Consider the following 17,280-nt stretch of genomic DNA (forward strand, 5'->3'; position numbering starts at 1 on the left):
GTTACCTAGCAGGGTGTCATTAGAACTAGTGTAGTGCAGATTAATAGAAATGCTCACTCAAACCTTATCTGCTTCCCATGTTTGTGGACATGATCATCTCAACAGTGGCCTTTTCAGTGGTTGTGGTCTCCCCCTTCCCTACAAAATGTTTGAATTGACCAGCTGCAGTTCAACCATCAGAACAATGATCACAGTTTATAAAGAATATGGAGTATATTGGTATTTTTCTACGTGTGATTCTGCATCTGTTTTGTTGCTCTTCAGTTTAAATAAAATATGTGAACTGTGGGAATGTGACTTCAATCAGGAGACTGCTTTTTAGGCCTCTGTGTTGGCAAGAGCCAGAAATGAAGGCATATTTTTGTCTGTTCATCCGTCCCATTACCATGAACACAATATTTCAATAATCTAATCTATATCAAGGAATTTCAATTTATGTGGCATGGACATTCATTTGGGCTCACAGATGAATTGATTACATTTTGTTCATGAAAGGTCGAGGTCACAGTGGCCTCACAAAGCTTTGGTTGAACTGAGAAGGTCAACCTTATAACTAAAAAAAGATCTGCCTGCACACTAAATCTAATAAATGCACAAACAAAATCTCCAATGTTCAGTAATCAATATTGATAGTAATGGATTACCGTGTAATAAAAAAACATGTGTTGCAGTGAATGCAGCAATTACATATTTTATACTACATTTCCCAGTGTGTTACTTTTTTTAACTGCATAAAGTAAGAATATCTTCAATGTAATCAATATTGATAGTAAGGATAGTAATTTACAGATGTGAAAGTATGGTAGATGCATGGTAGATGGATTTGCCAGGACTTTTTCCAGTTTAAAATACTACAGAGAAATGTGAATGAATAGTTTTACAGTCATTAACTTGTGACTGGAGACACAGCGAGAGCACAAAGTAGCTGAGATGTTTCTCACACAAAATGTTTGCCATACTGGATATAGCACGTCCATGTGAACATGACTGAAGCGTATTAAATTTCATTCTCAAACAGAAGTCATGCTTTTGCTGCATCTGAAGCTTTCATACCGCATACTAACAACATGGCAGCTCTAGACTTTAAGTGTATGCAAATGTGGACACAGACATTTCTAACATTTTATTCTTGAAGGACTTGACTGCAAATGACTGCCACTGCCATTCTTTGTGCCGTGAGCTCTGTCTGTCTTCAAGATGAGATTAAATAAAGAGACTTTAAATGTCAGAACTCCATCAACTCCCTCAAACACTCTGAAGGTGACTTCCTGCCCAAACCGTGCCGATTGTGGATTCCACAATCGGCATCTGGGTGCATTTATTAAGCACACATACTGTGAGGGTGCTGGTAGTGTCATTATGTGATATTCCATAATCACGGCGTATCAATTGTCCTCAAATACTGTATTCAGTCTGTGTTTATTTTCAAGCATGACCGGTGGAATGTGAACACAAATATGCTCAAGATTCAAAGCTCTACATTCACAAATGTATGAATTGTACAACACTTTTAAAGTAATAACAAGTTAAAAAAAAAAAAACATTACTGCAGAGTGTTTACCCCCAGGTGATATTGAAAATAACAGAAAAATCCCACAGTAAAGCAGAGATGGTCTCTGTTAAGCAGAAGCATATATCTAGTGGCATGAACTGTCATCTGAGAAAACCTCTTTCATCCTTTTCTGGGCTTAATTCTGTATAATAATATACTGTTGTCCTGCATCTGATACTGTACTGTACGTCAGGCGGCAGACAGTCATGAGGGATTTCCGGTGAGATCCGAACAACTCTTTTATTAACACTCAGGTGATCAGAAAATCCAGCAAGCACAGACTTTTGAACTTCCAAGAGTTCAGTGTTTGCAAAACAGATTTAAAAAAAGATTAAGTCTTATCTTTATTTCTGTCCTACTAACAAGCACTGACTGTCTGATATTGCTTATTTCTTCTGTCCATTGTTGTTAACCAGCCTATCCCCCACATGCTCATTTGTTCTGGACCTTTCAACCATATCGAGTGGTCCTTATTAGCAGGCCGAGTTTGACCAGTTCCCATGGGGCTGAAGATGCTCAGACCCTGTATGACCGTGGCCGCCTATTGGACCTTTGATCCATTTTGGCTAGAAATTCCCAAGTTCCTCAGTAACTGAGCAGGCCCGACCTGCTAATGAGGCTGAGGAAGTGCTGTTCCCAAGGCCACAAATGAACAGTCAAGCTGTTTTTGTAGAAACGATTTGACATTTAGAGAAGAATACTTTTTTTTACCAAGAAAGTTACAGATGTAAGTTAATATGGCTGACCTATAGCACCACTTACTAAGAAAACAAAAGTTTGCTACCAGGCCCTGTAAAACTCATAAATTACTATATTCTATCTCAGTTGGTGAATTAGTATTAAGTATCAACTAATCATAGGTTGCGTGCGTTCCTTATGCTAATTAACACAAGTTAACTGGCTTGAGGCTGGAAGTCCTTCATATTTAGCATCCAGATGAAACAGTGGTATCCTTCATCTCAGATATGTATTGGCAAGAAAGTTAATCAGGTTTACCCAAATGTCAAACTGTTGGGGGTTAGGGTTAGTAGAATACATTCTGTTTTGGGCTCTGGTCTAAATCCTTTGGTAATAACAACACAACACAATGACAGTCTCAAATACAAAAGTTCACACTGCAAATGAAGTCAATAATTAAAAAGGTGCAAATGTTTCTCAAAATCTTACAACACACAATTTGATTTATATTCTGTATATGATATTCTAACAGCCTTCTTAAAACATGGACAACATTTAATATTTATATTTTGTTCCTTAACTAAAATTGCCAGTGAAAATATATTATTATTTTTTCAGATTTTGTGTCCAAAAATAATCAAAGAGCAATAATTCAAGCAAACAAGTCACAGATTGAACTTTAACAACTGAAGTGAACATCTCTTCTTTTTCTGTGCTCAAAATAAGATTTGTTTTTGTCATATTCTGCTGTACAAGCTTTGGTTTGTAATGTGTTGAAATGAATGATGATGATTATCTGTACTTATGTGTGGGTGCAGCTTGACCTCTTTAACATGTCTCTACTAAATTGCATAACCTTGTACAGAACTCAGTGAATGACAGGACTAAAAAGCTGCTCACTGTAGCAACATTTTTCGATTACGTGCCACAGGCCACAGTGTTTATGGGTGTTTAGCCACTTGTAAGCACAGATTTAACTCTATGGCTCAGATGGCTGAACTTTCACAGCATTTAAAATTGTGCAAACGCGCCCTCTCATTCGTCCTATAGCCTCACACAGGAGGCCCAGTATGACCCTGCTTGTTAAGTCAAGACAGCAGGCTGTTAGAAAATGGAAAGAAAAGGCCTTTTCTACCCTTATAATGACATAACATGTTATGAGACCGCTAATCTTCCCACGGCTTACAAAACAAAGGTCCTTGTTTTAGAGCAGCGTCTTTCAACCCAGAGTCACCATCTTTGGCTCCGTGATCTCCTGCAGAGTCGGCCGTGCTGCTATTTTGGGCTTCATGTCAGCACCAACCATGTAGATGTTGTTGTCATTGATGCTGTTGGAAACACGGCAGGCATTATACCCTACACACATCACCCTCAGCTGCTTTACCTCCCTTTTAAAACTCTGGCTGAACATGTAGTATATGAAAGGGTTGTAGACGGTGGAGCTCTTTGCAAACATGCATGGCAGGAGACTGACTTCAGGCGGGATGGTTCCGCTGTCACGGAAAATGGACCAGAGGCTGACCAGGCCGTAGGGCGCCCAGCAGCCCAGGAAGCCCAGACTGATCAGGACGGCGATCTGCAATAGAGCAGAGTCAGAGTCAGAGTCAGTGACAGTTCAATCAGAGCTTTGAAAATATTTCAAATGTTTGTCCCACAGTTGTTTTCATCCTGGAATCTGGTTTATCCGTCTTTTTGTTGTTTAGTTTGAATGAGACCACAGTATTTTCAATTACTGTAGACACCTTGTATCCTGCTTTTCCTTTATCTCATGTAGCAGTTTACATTAGATAATTATGCAGCCAAAAGTAAAGAATAAAACTAAATTACAGAAATTGTCCAACATTTGACAGTTTTTTACGAACTATTACACAGAATGTGTGGTACTTTTATATTATATATATTCTATATACACGGTAGATATATTTTTCTCAATTCATTGTCTTCTAGGAGGACACTGCAGTTGCCAAAGGGTTGTAAATTATAGAGTAGCCAACTGATTGTGTACACAAAATCAGTTTCTGTGGCTTTACTATTTAAAGGTAACAGTCAGCGGTTTTGCATGAATTTACCTTGAAAACAACTCCATCTCGTAACGTTCTGTTATTATCTCATAGCGTGGTGAATGTGCAGGTCACTCACAACAACCACAAAAGTGTTTTGGAGTTGTTGGATTGTGTATTTGATGAGTTTGATGAGGCAAACCAAGAAATCCCATTAGCCTCTGAGCAGCTCGCGGCTCTGCTCTGCCATTCTAAAAATAGGTTGCACCGACAATTAAAGGTAACGAACCTACTCCTAAAACTATAGGGATTATGGCAATGGGCCAATTTGACAAAATGTCGAACTATCCCTTTACATTTATTTGGAGTGGTCTCTTTTTTTCAGATATATTAAAAATATATATTGAAATAGCTAAAAGCACCATTGGTTGGCTTGTGCTTTAGCTAACTGACAAGTAGGATATTTAGTAAATCAAAAATGACAAAAACAAGTTGAGTGAGTTACTTGGATTTCATAAGCAGCCTTTGTCTCTGTGTGTGTTTTCATTCTTTACAAAATTTCACACTGCCAATATGATAATCTTTAAATAACAGACCACTATCACTCATTAAAGATCTTCAGAATCACTTACGACCAACAGCCTCCGATGCAGCTTGACGACATTGGGGATTCGGCAGCTGTTGCTCATTGACTTCTTGTAGGTGAAGTAGAGTTTGATGGCGATGCCGAAGTAGCAGATGATGATGACGACAGAGGGGAGGGCCAGGTTGAAGGAGAACATGGAGATGACGAAAGAGAAGCCCCCGTGTTTCATCTGTCCCCAGGCCAGTGAGCAGGACAGACCGAAGGGCTCCGGGCCGTAGCGGCCCCAGCCCAGCACAGGGAACAGAGCCCACACCAGAGCGTAGAACCAGATCCAGACACACAGCAGCTTCACGTTTTTCCAGCTGATTTTTTCCTCTGCAGAGAGAATAGAAGTTTGGTTATTTGTCTTTATTGATGAACTTATGCAGAGAATGTATTTCCCCATATTACATGTGCTATGTGCGGGACTGCAGATGGAAATTAGCCTTAAAGCTAAATCTGGTGAATAGTATAGGTATTGCTGCAAGGACTATAGCAAGAATGCACAAACAATAGAGATGTAACTATTTGTCTGATATATATATATATATATATATATATATATATATATATATATATATATATATATATATATATATATATATATATATATATATATATATATATATATATATATATATATATATATATTAAAATGATAGAGAAACTTCTCTATTGCATTATGTTGAGCAGTGTCCAGTGACTGTTCGATGGCTCTGAATATTTTCAGGCTTACACAAGGCAGTCATAGAGTTTACACAATAGTGCTTAGTGCATAGTGCACAATAATTACTGATTTGATAATTCATAGAAAATGACTTACAGTTTGTACCACAAAACAATGATTTGTCTGTTGATAAAATGTTACAATATAATACAATAAAGCTGCTCAGCCTTGTGGCAAGCCGTGCACACAATGAAAATGAGCCACACGTGGCACTTCATCGTAAGAAAACAGCCCAGTTAAATTTAATATATTCAGACGTTGTTAGACAAGGGCTCCACTGAGAATATTACTAACAAAGGATGTCCTAATGTGAAAAAAAACAAAAAACCTTCACCATGTTTTTACAATTGGTTGGAAAACACAAAATGTCTTTTCTGCATATTGTATTTTGAATTTCATAACAAGTCTGTTTGTTTTACCAATGTCCTCAGGCCTACATGGACTTGAAAGCATAAGTGACTTCTGGTTCTGCCTTCCCATTAAATTACTGAACCATGTTGCAGCAACGGTGATGAGATGAACATGTTTTTTTCATATAAGGATATCTATAAGGTCTTCCTGGAAGAGCTGTCTAGCTTTTCACAATGCATTATTGTTGTCCCTCCCTAAAGCCCTTGGTTGATGTGAGCCTCATCCTTGAGGATTTATATTATGCTATCCATGTTTCCATTTTAGCTCTTGCATGATTATGCCCTGTGTCCATAGACTTTCTCATCATGTGTGAGGCAGATCTCACTAACATGGTTATGTAAAGCAGCCCACCTGATGCTGTTTGTAAGCACTGTAAATATGCTGCTTTGTTGCCTGAAAGCATGTGTATGTACTGTATAGTCTGCACCTTTTGCTGGTCATAGTTTGCTTTATGTTTCCTACCTTTTACAATATGAACCAAACTGACATTTTGTGCCTCTGACTTTATACTAGCATGTCGGAACTGTCCAACTCCATCCATATCCACACCAAACACCTCCTGTTTGCTTGCTGATAAACCTCCTGCCTGCTCCGACATGCTGCTGACCTCAGGGGCAGAGCTGCCGTCATGGCTTCCAGGTTTAGAAAAGTGTTTATTGTGTGTTTTCTCAGGATATGTTAGGACAGGAGGTGTCAACGAGTACAGCTGTATTATTCTCCAAACAGAGATTAGCTATATCACAAAGCAGCCTATAGTGGCCACTTGCTGCTTCTTGACTTAGAGGAATAATTAGATGCTTTGGTACATCTTATCATCTTGCTTTCTTGTTGAGCGACAGGTCGGAGGATCCATTAACCTCTGCTGAATCAGCTGCTACTGTTGTGGTACTTGAGACCGGTCTTTTCAAGGTCTTGGTCTTGTCTTGGAATTGAATACATCTTTACTCAGTCTTGTCTCGGTCTTGGACAACCTGGACTCAGGATTTTTCTCAAGACCAGTCAAGACCACAGCTGCAGTGGCATCTTTTTTTTTTTAACCACAAATGTCTCTTTCTGTCACTCGCTGACTTTGGTTTATGTAATCTAGTTCAGTAACTTTAAGATTATTAAAATTGTTCTACAAAAGTATCTGCTTGTGTAACCATCTGAAAAGCTTCAGCAGGTTCTGTTCTGTGTTATTCTGTTCAATCCAAACTTTGTTTCGAATATGTTTTAGATTTTATATAAAATCATCTTTTCTTTTTATCGAGGCCACATGATTATTATCAGGCACTGAAAGAATACATTCATGGTCTTGAAAATAGCCCCGTCCTGGACTTCTCACTCTCACTCCCCCCTGGTTCTGGTCTAACTTGGTCTCGGTATGCTCTGGCCTTGGTCTTGATTTGTAGTATATGTATAAAAACTGCTACCTGTACTTTTTCTCAGCTTTATCCGTTCTCACCATGATTTATTGACCACATTTCCAACCACCTTGTCTTCATCAGGATGCAGTAACTAGGCCAGGCTAGCTGTTTATTAACTAAAAGACGTCAGATGATCAGGCAGATAAGATGCAGCCGGCTGCCATCAGTCCCTGTCGGGCTGCTCAGACGACGTTCACAGTAAGACATGGTTTAATAAGAAGTCATAAAACCCTAATGTTGATGTATCCTGCTGCTTCTAAGAAACAACTTTAAATTTCCACATTTTTATTCATCTAAAAGCGAGCGTGCCAGTTGCTGACTCGCATTCAAAGTTTGTAATTCCCTGTTGTGGAATACTGAAACATTTCTGAACTGTTTTTCTTCTGTTTATAGATGTGTGTGTCACCATGAGGCAATAAGTCTGGCGAAGCAGAATTGATTTCAAATCCTAAAAGAATCCACTGGCATCATCAACACCTACTGTGAATAATAATGGTGTTGTTAGAGGTAGAGGTTTTTATACATTTGCATGGAAATGATATATCTGAAAACATCAGGTAGTATTTTAATCTGCCTTTAGATTATAAAATTACTCACTGGGAGACTGCAGATTGAGGGAAACTATGAAGCGCACTATGGCCAAAACAGTCAGGTTCATGATGCTGGCAACGCCGAAGAAGAATCCTGCCAGACCATAATAAAGACAGGTAGCGTCTCCCCCCAGCCAGCGGTGGCTCCAGGCCGAGGCCACGGCCAGAGGGTACATGGTGACAGCTGCTCCCAGGTCTGTCAGTGCCAGATTCACACTGAGCAGCTCTGGCGGTTTCATCCTCGATGACTTCTTGAAAGCCATGATGAGGACCAGAAGGTTCCCTGTGATGGAGAGCACAGCTGAGACCGACAGGAGGAGGAGGGAGAGAGAAAAAGGGGGGGGGATACAATGTATCAGTGACAATTTACCAAACACAAAATGAGACAACTGTAGAGCAGACAGGATTTGAGGGTGTTTCCTGTACAGTTAGTACAGACTGCTGACATGCTGAGGGGCAGAAGGAGGTGGGATGGTGGGGGGGATGAGGGGGATGAGGGGGGCACTCTAATTTTGTTTTGAATGTAAATTGACTGACTCCCTCCCCTCAGTCCTCTGTTTGTTTTGGGCAGCCCTCCTGTTTGTTTTGGACAGCACCTTAACTTCCAAGCATCTGCCCACTGGGCCGGCAGACAGGAGCGAATACACATTAACCAAACCCCAACGTGGTGGGCTAATCATGATGTGAGTAAAGGAGGCTGTGTCATGTCAGGATTACACAAGTCAAAGTGTAAGTAAGTGGTTGCCAAGGAGCTGAGAGAAGGAGAAATGGACCAGTGTCACAGTCATTTTGTAGTTTAATGAACTGATAATACATTTGAATAAAGAGCCAGTGCACTAAAATCACAAATGGTCAACAACAATAAAATATATAAGATGAAACTTTTTGTTTAATAATCTAATATTCTCATATCTGCAGTTGTGGACTAAAGTAACTTAAACTAAACCAGTATATAACACACACACATCTACATAGTCTTTAAAGAAAAGAAAGACTTGGTAGTTGCCATGATTCGATATTCAGGTATTCTGTTTAATGCGTTCAACTTCTTTTACTTTTGGCACTTGACGTATATTTTTGATGCTAATTCTTTTGAACTTAAACATAAATAATTTCCTTAAACATCTCCTATCCAGACTTTGCGTGTCCCCCTGCAGCATCACAGGAGTGACAAGCACCAGCACTCAGAGCAGCGCTCAGCTATGTCTAAATGCTGAAGCCGAGTCCATCTAATTCACACAGGAAATCCACTTTTAGATAATGGTGAGATCATCTCACAGCTGAGCGGTCCAGGCTGAACCAGTGACATGTAAATACAGCGAATCCCATTTCTGAAATGAAAACACCAGCTCTGTCGTCTGCCTGACTCTGACTCTAGAGGACAGAACAGAATGAATCTGACCCTATGTTACATCTTTAAATTTGTATACTACTGTCACCTCTCTGATCATCACATACTGTATGAAGCATAACCCTGGGGACTTCCACTTCCACTTAGAGAGTCAATCTGCCTGAATGAGAAGCGCCATATGACCAGACATCTGCTTCCACACTGCCTGTGGTAGCACAAGCAGGTGGCAATAAAGACTTGATTCCACCATCACCAGGAGTCAGTGAACCCATGAGATTGTGAGGCTCAGTATTCTTCTGTAAGATCTGCAAAGTGAAATGCTTCAGTGTGTTTAAGCGCAGTGTGTTCATTATGGGAGTCTGTGATGTTTGAAATGAAAAGATCCCCTTTTTCAAAACCTGGGTTCTAACAACACATGAATAGACTCCAGAACATAAAACACAACCATCAGACCACTGACCCCATAGGTTGAAGCAGAACTGGTTCAGCTCCGGTGTTCAGGGTTGGGGCCATCTCTGAACATGTTGAGCTCTACAGCACAATCTCAAAAGAACCTATCTTTTTGAACTTTCCTGTCCAGTGTCACTTTCCCTGGAGACTGAATAAAATCTTCCTCTGATGCTCTCTGGATAGATACAACAGAGAATTATATCCAAGAGACAGATTTTCAGTAACTAATATACCAAGATGGATTAAATGTGATTTAATCTAATCACCAAATAAAACTATGTCTGTGGCCCAAACACTGAGACACATTCTTTTACCTCTAAGTACCAACCAGCTCTCAGAAAACCCCCTAAACAAAACAAAACAAAAAACACACACACAGATCACTGGGTGAACTAGTAACCTTTTCCCTGTTTATTGTGAGGAAATCAAATCTTTCTACCACTTGGTGGCTTTATGAGGAAAAATGAGAGAGCAGCCCCTGTGAGTATGCACTGCAGTAGTAATTGAAAAAGCATTAGCCATCCTCGCTTGTTCTCCTATATGCACGCACAGGAAATGAGGCAGAGTGTCTCCCCATGTACCAATGTAATGTTACGAAAGGCAATGTAATCATAAGATCTGCAACAAAGGGCACTGAATAGTTATGTGACTGCAGCTATATGAAAATATATTGTAAGCACTACCACTGCCCTATGGAACAATTTACTTTATGCTGTGCAATAGGACAGCACATATTACAAAGATGTGTGTTGCGTGTTTTCGTCAAAATGAGGGTTCACTGTGAATATAATAATAATAATAATAATAATAATATGGCAATAAATAAATTGATTGATTAATGAATTAATTGGCTTGTGACAGGCAGACATTGACGTACATCAGATTGTAATTTATGTGAGTCCTCTTTAGAGGCGAGTTGGTTCACATCATGATGATATTGGACTTCTTCCGGCTGTGACTCTTTGATTCAAATGTGAATGGGTGGTTAAGAGCTGAGGTCAGGCTGGCCTCTTCATGGTGCCTGACCTCAAAGGAGAGGTACTTCAACCTAATGACCTGAACCAGAGCAGTCGCCTCAGCTGTGACATCCCACTCTGCACTAATGACTGATGGAAGTATTGTACATTCATCCTGTGAGGTTGGAGAGGTGCATAGAGATGACATGTGTAATGAATGAAACCTATCCCACTCCCCCCTCCACCCTCTTGTTGCAGTGCTTGAAAAAACGCAATAACTATTTACGTAAACAGCTTCAGCATGTCACTGTGACTTGGTGCTCGTGGGTTCATTTTATTACAACATTTACCTGATTCTTAATGATCTTTTTTTTTTACACCTTCACATCATCACTGAGCAAATTCTATCCATACAAATCATATTATGTTAAAGAAAACTCATTAACTTGAGTGTAATTCAAGAATATTTGAATGGAAATTAGGAAATTATATCAGCATGACGCTCAATTAAATATTTAATGCAGCGCATGCTTTAGGAAATCAGTCAAAAATAAATGTTACAACCACATTTTAGATCTGACCAGATAATCACTGGAATAAAACACACAATGATTTATCTTATTTTATTCTAAAAGTATGACTACTTGTATTAATTACCATCAGAACTGAAAAGGATCTGACCATTATCCATTATCATTACCCCTACCCCTATGCATGTCTCTCACACGTCACACAGAGTCATACCATCGCAGCAATCCTTTTGCTTTTTGTTGTTGTTGTTGTTTTTAGGGGAAAAAAAATCAAAAACACTACATTCACATACATTCCCTTGATGATGCAACATTTCTGCCCTGATATGTCTCTGTCTTCAAACTCGTATTGAGTTTAGGTTACAACACCTGTCTTATGTCATTATGTCATCTCTGACGTTATGTCATACTGCACCAAAAGAATGAATGAAAGACAAAAAGAGAGAAAATAAGTCATAAGAAGAACTGATAATGTGTGTGTCACTAATTGTTAAAAAATAAAGGGCAAAACCTGCAGCTGATTCCATTGATATCTATCCAAAGTGTTTACTATGATGTAAGATGCATTACAAAAGTGAGATCATCCTCACAGTCCTCCTTGTGGATGGCAGAGAAATGAGCAGGGATTAACAGGTGTGAGAGGATTGACAATACTTAACCATTGTGCTCCTTTTGAAAATAGAGACTTACCAATGTCAAAAATCTTATTACATGATGGATTATGAACCTTTATTACTCTGCCCTAGCATCCTGCATGAGAGGCAGCTCTGTGACTGTTTGTTAACCCCTCTATGCAGACTGTATTTGACCAAAGCCACTATCATCCATTTTTTATTAGACTCAGAAAATCTACTGTGTCTTTTGGTGTTTTGATCCAAAAGTTATAGACACCTGTGGTATGCAATAGCCTAAGGATGACTGTAGTGTCAGTCATTCTAGCTGATGACTGCTGGGTCTTCATCTCTTGTGTCAGATGAGAGCTCTCCTGTGGAGAGGATGTGAGCAGATGGGAAGCTGCTGCAGGAATCATTGTTGCATACTGTAAGTAGCAGCTTCACAAGATGAAGCCTGGATTTACTGCCAGGTAATGTTGCAATGGATGAATGTGGCAAGTTAGAATAGTTCACAGCATTTAAGACCATCTGGTACACGTTTATCACAATAAACAGTCTTTACAATCTTAATTGAAAACCTGAAAATTCATTGGTTCAGCTTCAGCACACACACACTGGTCCTCAGTCAGATCTGCTGCTCAACAAGGTGGATTTGTGGACATTAAACATGGCAACTCTCTAGCCACTTTAACAATCATCAGTGTGACCTCATGAAAGTTTTTAAAAACCATCGGTGACACACAGCACAGATGTCTCTCAGTTTACTGCGGAAGCTGAATGCTTTCACTTGGATGCCCCCTTTTTTCTGAATGAACGAAATTCCCACACATTTCTTTGAATGGAACAAAAATCTCGTTTGTTTGTATTAAATTTTAAGTGATTATCATCTCAAAATTTCGGAGGATTATCATGTATTTATGGATCAGAAAGAAGACATCTGTATTTTAGGCTAATTAATTATCCAATTAATAGTGATGAAATGGTGTGCGTCAAATTAACTCGTGTAGAATTCCTTCTTTATTCAGCTTTTCACGTCTCCAAATGCACAGAGCAGCATTTTCAATTCCAGCTTGTTCATTTACTCCAGTTCAACTCACCCACAAACAGCAGGTAACAGCCGGCACCGATGTCCACCGCTGGTGACAAAGTGGAGGCGTAGATATCCATTACAACTCTGATCCCGAGGCGGAACAACGAAGAACTAAGAGGTCCGTCGTCGTGGGTTGGAGAAAAAGTCAATGTGTGGTTCCTCCGGGTGTCACATCCATCTGTCCTCGAGTGTGGAGAAGACGCGCGCGGTCCTCAGGTTCTCCGCTCCAGCTGAAGCCTGAAGCCTGAAGAGGGTGCGTCGTCAGGGTGACCATGGAGAGGGCTGGGCCACCATCCAGCGTCTGCTCTCCTGCTGAGTGACTGTACGAAGATGGTACACGCGCTGAATACCAGCCACTGTTCGGTTTAATCACTTCATAACCTAGACTACATCATATTAAAATGCACCAAGTAAAAAGAAAAGAAAAAAAAAGTCACTCTCTCATCAATCAAGCCACTCAAACAATGTTACAGAGCTGTTCCTCTATGTATGGTCCCAGTGCACAGGGGTGTTTCTAGACAATCTGGAGGCCCTAGGCAAGTGGCGCCCCACCACCACCACCATGGGGGGGTTGAGTAGACTACAGGGGTGGGGGGGTAAATTTTTTTTTGACTACATGAAGAAAAAATATATATTTTTTAATTTGACCTTTATTTTACCAGGTTGCTCCTTAACATTACATCTCTTTTCTGAGGGAGACCTGACCAAGAAGCTGAACTGGTGCACAACAATTATAAAAACAATTGACAATAATATTTACAGACATATTAATAATAATAATAATGGATTACATTTATATAGCGCTTTTCTACCGTTACCCGATACCCAAAGCGCATGCAGTAGCCTAACCATTATTCATTCATACCACATTCACACCAGTGGTGGTGTAGGAGCCATGTATTATTTAAACCTTGCACCATCAGGCCACTAGGTGGCAGTATTTTCTTTGTGCCTGACCTGAACCGGATGTTGGTGGGGGGTCAGGCAGGTTATGTCAGATTGCTCATTGTGTAGCCCAGGTGTTGCTGATAAGGCAGGAGCAAACAGTTTTTGACAGTGCTCAGCGGTGATTTAGGTTTTGATCACTTTCTGTTTATGTTATATTATAAGTGGCTTCACCGAGAAATAAAACAAACATGATTGTTTCAAACGCAAAGAAGTTTCTGTTGGTTTATGCTTGAGTACCAGTCTAAACAAAACTATCAGCATCCAGTAGTGGCTACAGGACAATCCACTACAGGTGTTAAGCTATCTGTGTAGCCACAGCTGCCCTGGGGCAGACTGACAGAAGCGTGGCTGCCAATGTGCGCCAAACAGCCCCTCCGACCACCACCATGATCATTCATACACATTCACACGAGGCAAGGTGCTGTCTTGCCCAAGTGTCTTGCCCAAGGACACTACGACAGCGACTGGAGAGCGCGGGATTTGAATCACCAACCCTCTGATTATTGGATGACCCGTTCTACCGCCTGAGCCCCTAGTGCCGCCCACTACAAATACACGATCATACTCATGAACTGCTCAGATCCTTTTCAGTTCTGATTCAGTGAGACTGTTCTATTTGTGTAGATAACCCAAACTTTAAAAAAAAAACTGTATTACTCAAAGAAAATATTAGGCTTAGCCTATATCTTTTGTATAGTTTTATTTATAAAGAAACACACAATCCCTTTGCTGCTGTCTGTCACTAATAGCACCAACATTACAAATAATTTCCAACTGTGAGAAATGACTGGAAAGGGTGGTAACGCACACCAAGTAGCACACTCTTGGCTCCATATGTAAAAATCTTTTAAAGGCCCCATGGCATGAAAAATGTGATTTTGGTTATTTTTTCGTGCTTGGGGAGGTCTCTGGGCCACGTAAATACTGCCCCATGCATCAATATGGTCATAAACGGAGAAACGCACACCGCCCATTTGTAGGAACATTCTCTTTAAGACGAGCAGATAGCACTTCCTCCTTTCTGTGATGTCACACACAAGGTAACTGCGCCCACCGTGACCAGTTGTTTTTTTTTAATTTTTATGAATGCAGCTTAGGTTTCAGTTACTTGCCTGTGATTGGCCCGACCACATGCCACTTAAAAACAGTCAGCCAATCAGAGGAGAGGTTCTCATTCTCTCTTCTGATTGGCCAAATGACCTGTGCCTGCTGGAGCTCCAGAAAGAGGCAACAGAAAGGGGCAGTAAGAACGATATTAAGCAGATCACAGGTACTCAAAACCAATGATACATCTTGTTAGGGATATCAGCAGGTAAATAAACCCAGAGAAAAGTGCACAGCATGGGGCCTTTAATATGAAAGTGAAGTTTCGGCCCTGAGGCCTTCTGCAGATTTTACAGATCAGTCATAGGGTCTGTCAAATCTGAAGAAGATTTTTACATATGGAGCCAAGAGTGATTAGAAGTGTGATCACTGGTGGATGGAGGCTTCAGACGCACATGTGTGTAGGCTACAATCAGTCGCACAGTTGCACCGATCATGTCAGAAAACCCATCAATCAGTGTTTGGGAAATTATGATTAGATGCCGTGAACGCAACTTTATACAACTTTTGGCCTTAACAGGCTTCCTTTGGTTGGGTTGTTTTAATGAGAAGCTGCAATGTATTGTCTTTTTCTGTGGCAGACCTTATTTCATGTAGTCTGTCTGATGAGATCGGTAAGTGTTGTACCATGTTGACAGTCTCTACTTCAGCTTCCACAGGTGTACTGTACTCAGGAAGATAGGCTCTGCTGAGGGTGTCAGCCCTCTTCCAGGCACATAAATGACATCCGAGTCATGTTGTGCTGCGGAATTTTGGATCAACAGGAGAACTTGTTGATAATAAAACATTGCTGTTAACCAGCCTATAGAAGCAACTAAAGCATGGGCAAACTTTTCTGTGTTTTCTGGAGACAGGATGTGACTGATTCTACTTTATTTTATGAGGCGTTAAAGGAGATTCCTCACGGATGGGGTTGTGGATCAGGTCAATATCATGTGGAGTAATTATATTACGTGTCCCGGAGGTGCTTGGGGCCCAGTACAATAATGTCTTTTTATCTGAGTTTAACAGCAGAAAATTGCTGGTAATCCATGTTTTAATGTCCCTGAGGGACGCTCCAAGTTTAGTTAACTGATTGGTCTCAACAGGCTTTACTGTAGTGTAATGTTCACATAATGATGGAAGCCCAAGTATCCAAGCCACCCCAAAGGTTTTAAGGATCAATCAAAACTTTTTCAAAGAGAAAGACTGTGCTTTGGATGACTTTTTTATGAGTTGAATTGAATGATAACAGAAAATCAATATGGAAATTGCATGATGGCATATTTCTGTGTAATTTGTTAAAGCAGATATCAGCTTCACGGCCGTTTCGGCTAATGCTGCGTTCAAGGCAGGCTTTTGAAACCGTAAGTTACAGCTTCAAGTCACAACTACGACTTGGTAGCGTTCCAGGTAACCCGTAGCTCGTGTTTTTACCATCCTGTTGTCTGTGAAAGTTCCCTATAACGGCCACTCGTAACTTCCGACCCGTGAACTCGTACCAGATCGAACTGGTATGACTTCACAGGAAGGAAAAACACAAAGTACGAGTTTCTTTGAACGCACCATGAGTTAGCAGCCCCCGCCCTTGTCAGGCATCAATTGGTCCTCGTGCTACGTCACCACATTCACGCGCATCCCTTGGCTGCACACACAGCCCTTCATGCCGTTCTCTCTCCTCATTGGATAACACTTGTATCCCACAAGGAAAATTTTCTCCTCGGGTTACAGCAGAGCAGAGTGACGGAGAGACTCGTGTTTAGGCTGAAATACTTCATGTAAGTGATTGCTGACGGAAAATAGGACTATTTAGGACTTATATTAACAAAAACATTCCACTGATATCTGCTTTAAGATAGCCATGTCACAATTATTCAACCCCTATTGTTGTTTTAAAGCTTTCTGACAGTTTTATGGCCTTAAGTGGTGTTGACACATAATTAAGCCTTTGCTAACTATATAATGACCCTTCATTTGCTTCAGCTGATGCATATACAGTAGGGAGACCGGGGTTGGTTGGCTACAGGGGTTGGTTGGCACACCCCTGTTTTCTGGCCTCCTGTTGGTCACATGTGACATCAAAATGATCATCTTTTTGAGCTGCACTTATCTAGTTTGGTAAAACATCTGAAAATGACTCACTTTTTTGATGAGGGCAAAATATCAGTTTTTTAGTACCAAAAGTAAAAAATTGCCCCCCGCACTTAAAGTGTTATAAAATTGCTTTGGATAAAGATATTGGAGGTGTGTTACTTCCAGTTTGTAGAGC

The 17,280-nt window shown here is 40.4% G+C and overlaps 1 protein-coding gene across 1 annotated transcript; it reads right to left on the reverse strand.

Annotated features, from left to right (window-relative positions):
* Nucleotides 1-3,449: 3,449 nt before the first annotated feature.
* On the reverse strand, nucleotides 3,450-13,072 carry opn8b (opsin 8, group member b; the record flags this gene model as incomplete). The annotated part of the gene is made up of 4 exons (XM_084000815.1): nucleotides 12,988-13,072; nucleotides 7,997-8,290; nucleotides 4,863-5,191; nucleotides 3,450-3,806 (listed from the first exon to the last, which is right to left on the reverse strand). Exons 1-4 carry the CDS (start codon nucleotides 13,055-13,057, stop codon nucleotides 3,450-3,452), a joined length of 1,050 nt encoding a protein of 349 aa, XP_083856941.1. The 5' UTR covers nucleotides 13,058-13,072.
* Nucleotides 13,073-17,280: the final 4,208 nt, after the last annotated feature.

This window comes from Trachurus trachurus, assembly GCF_905171665.1.
Source record: "Trachurus trachurus genome assembly, chromosome: 24".
NCBI classification, from domain to species: domain Eukaryota; kingdom Metazoa; phylum Chordata; class Actinopteri; order Carangiformes; family Carangidae; genus Trachurus; species Trachurus trachurus.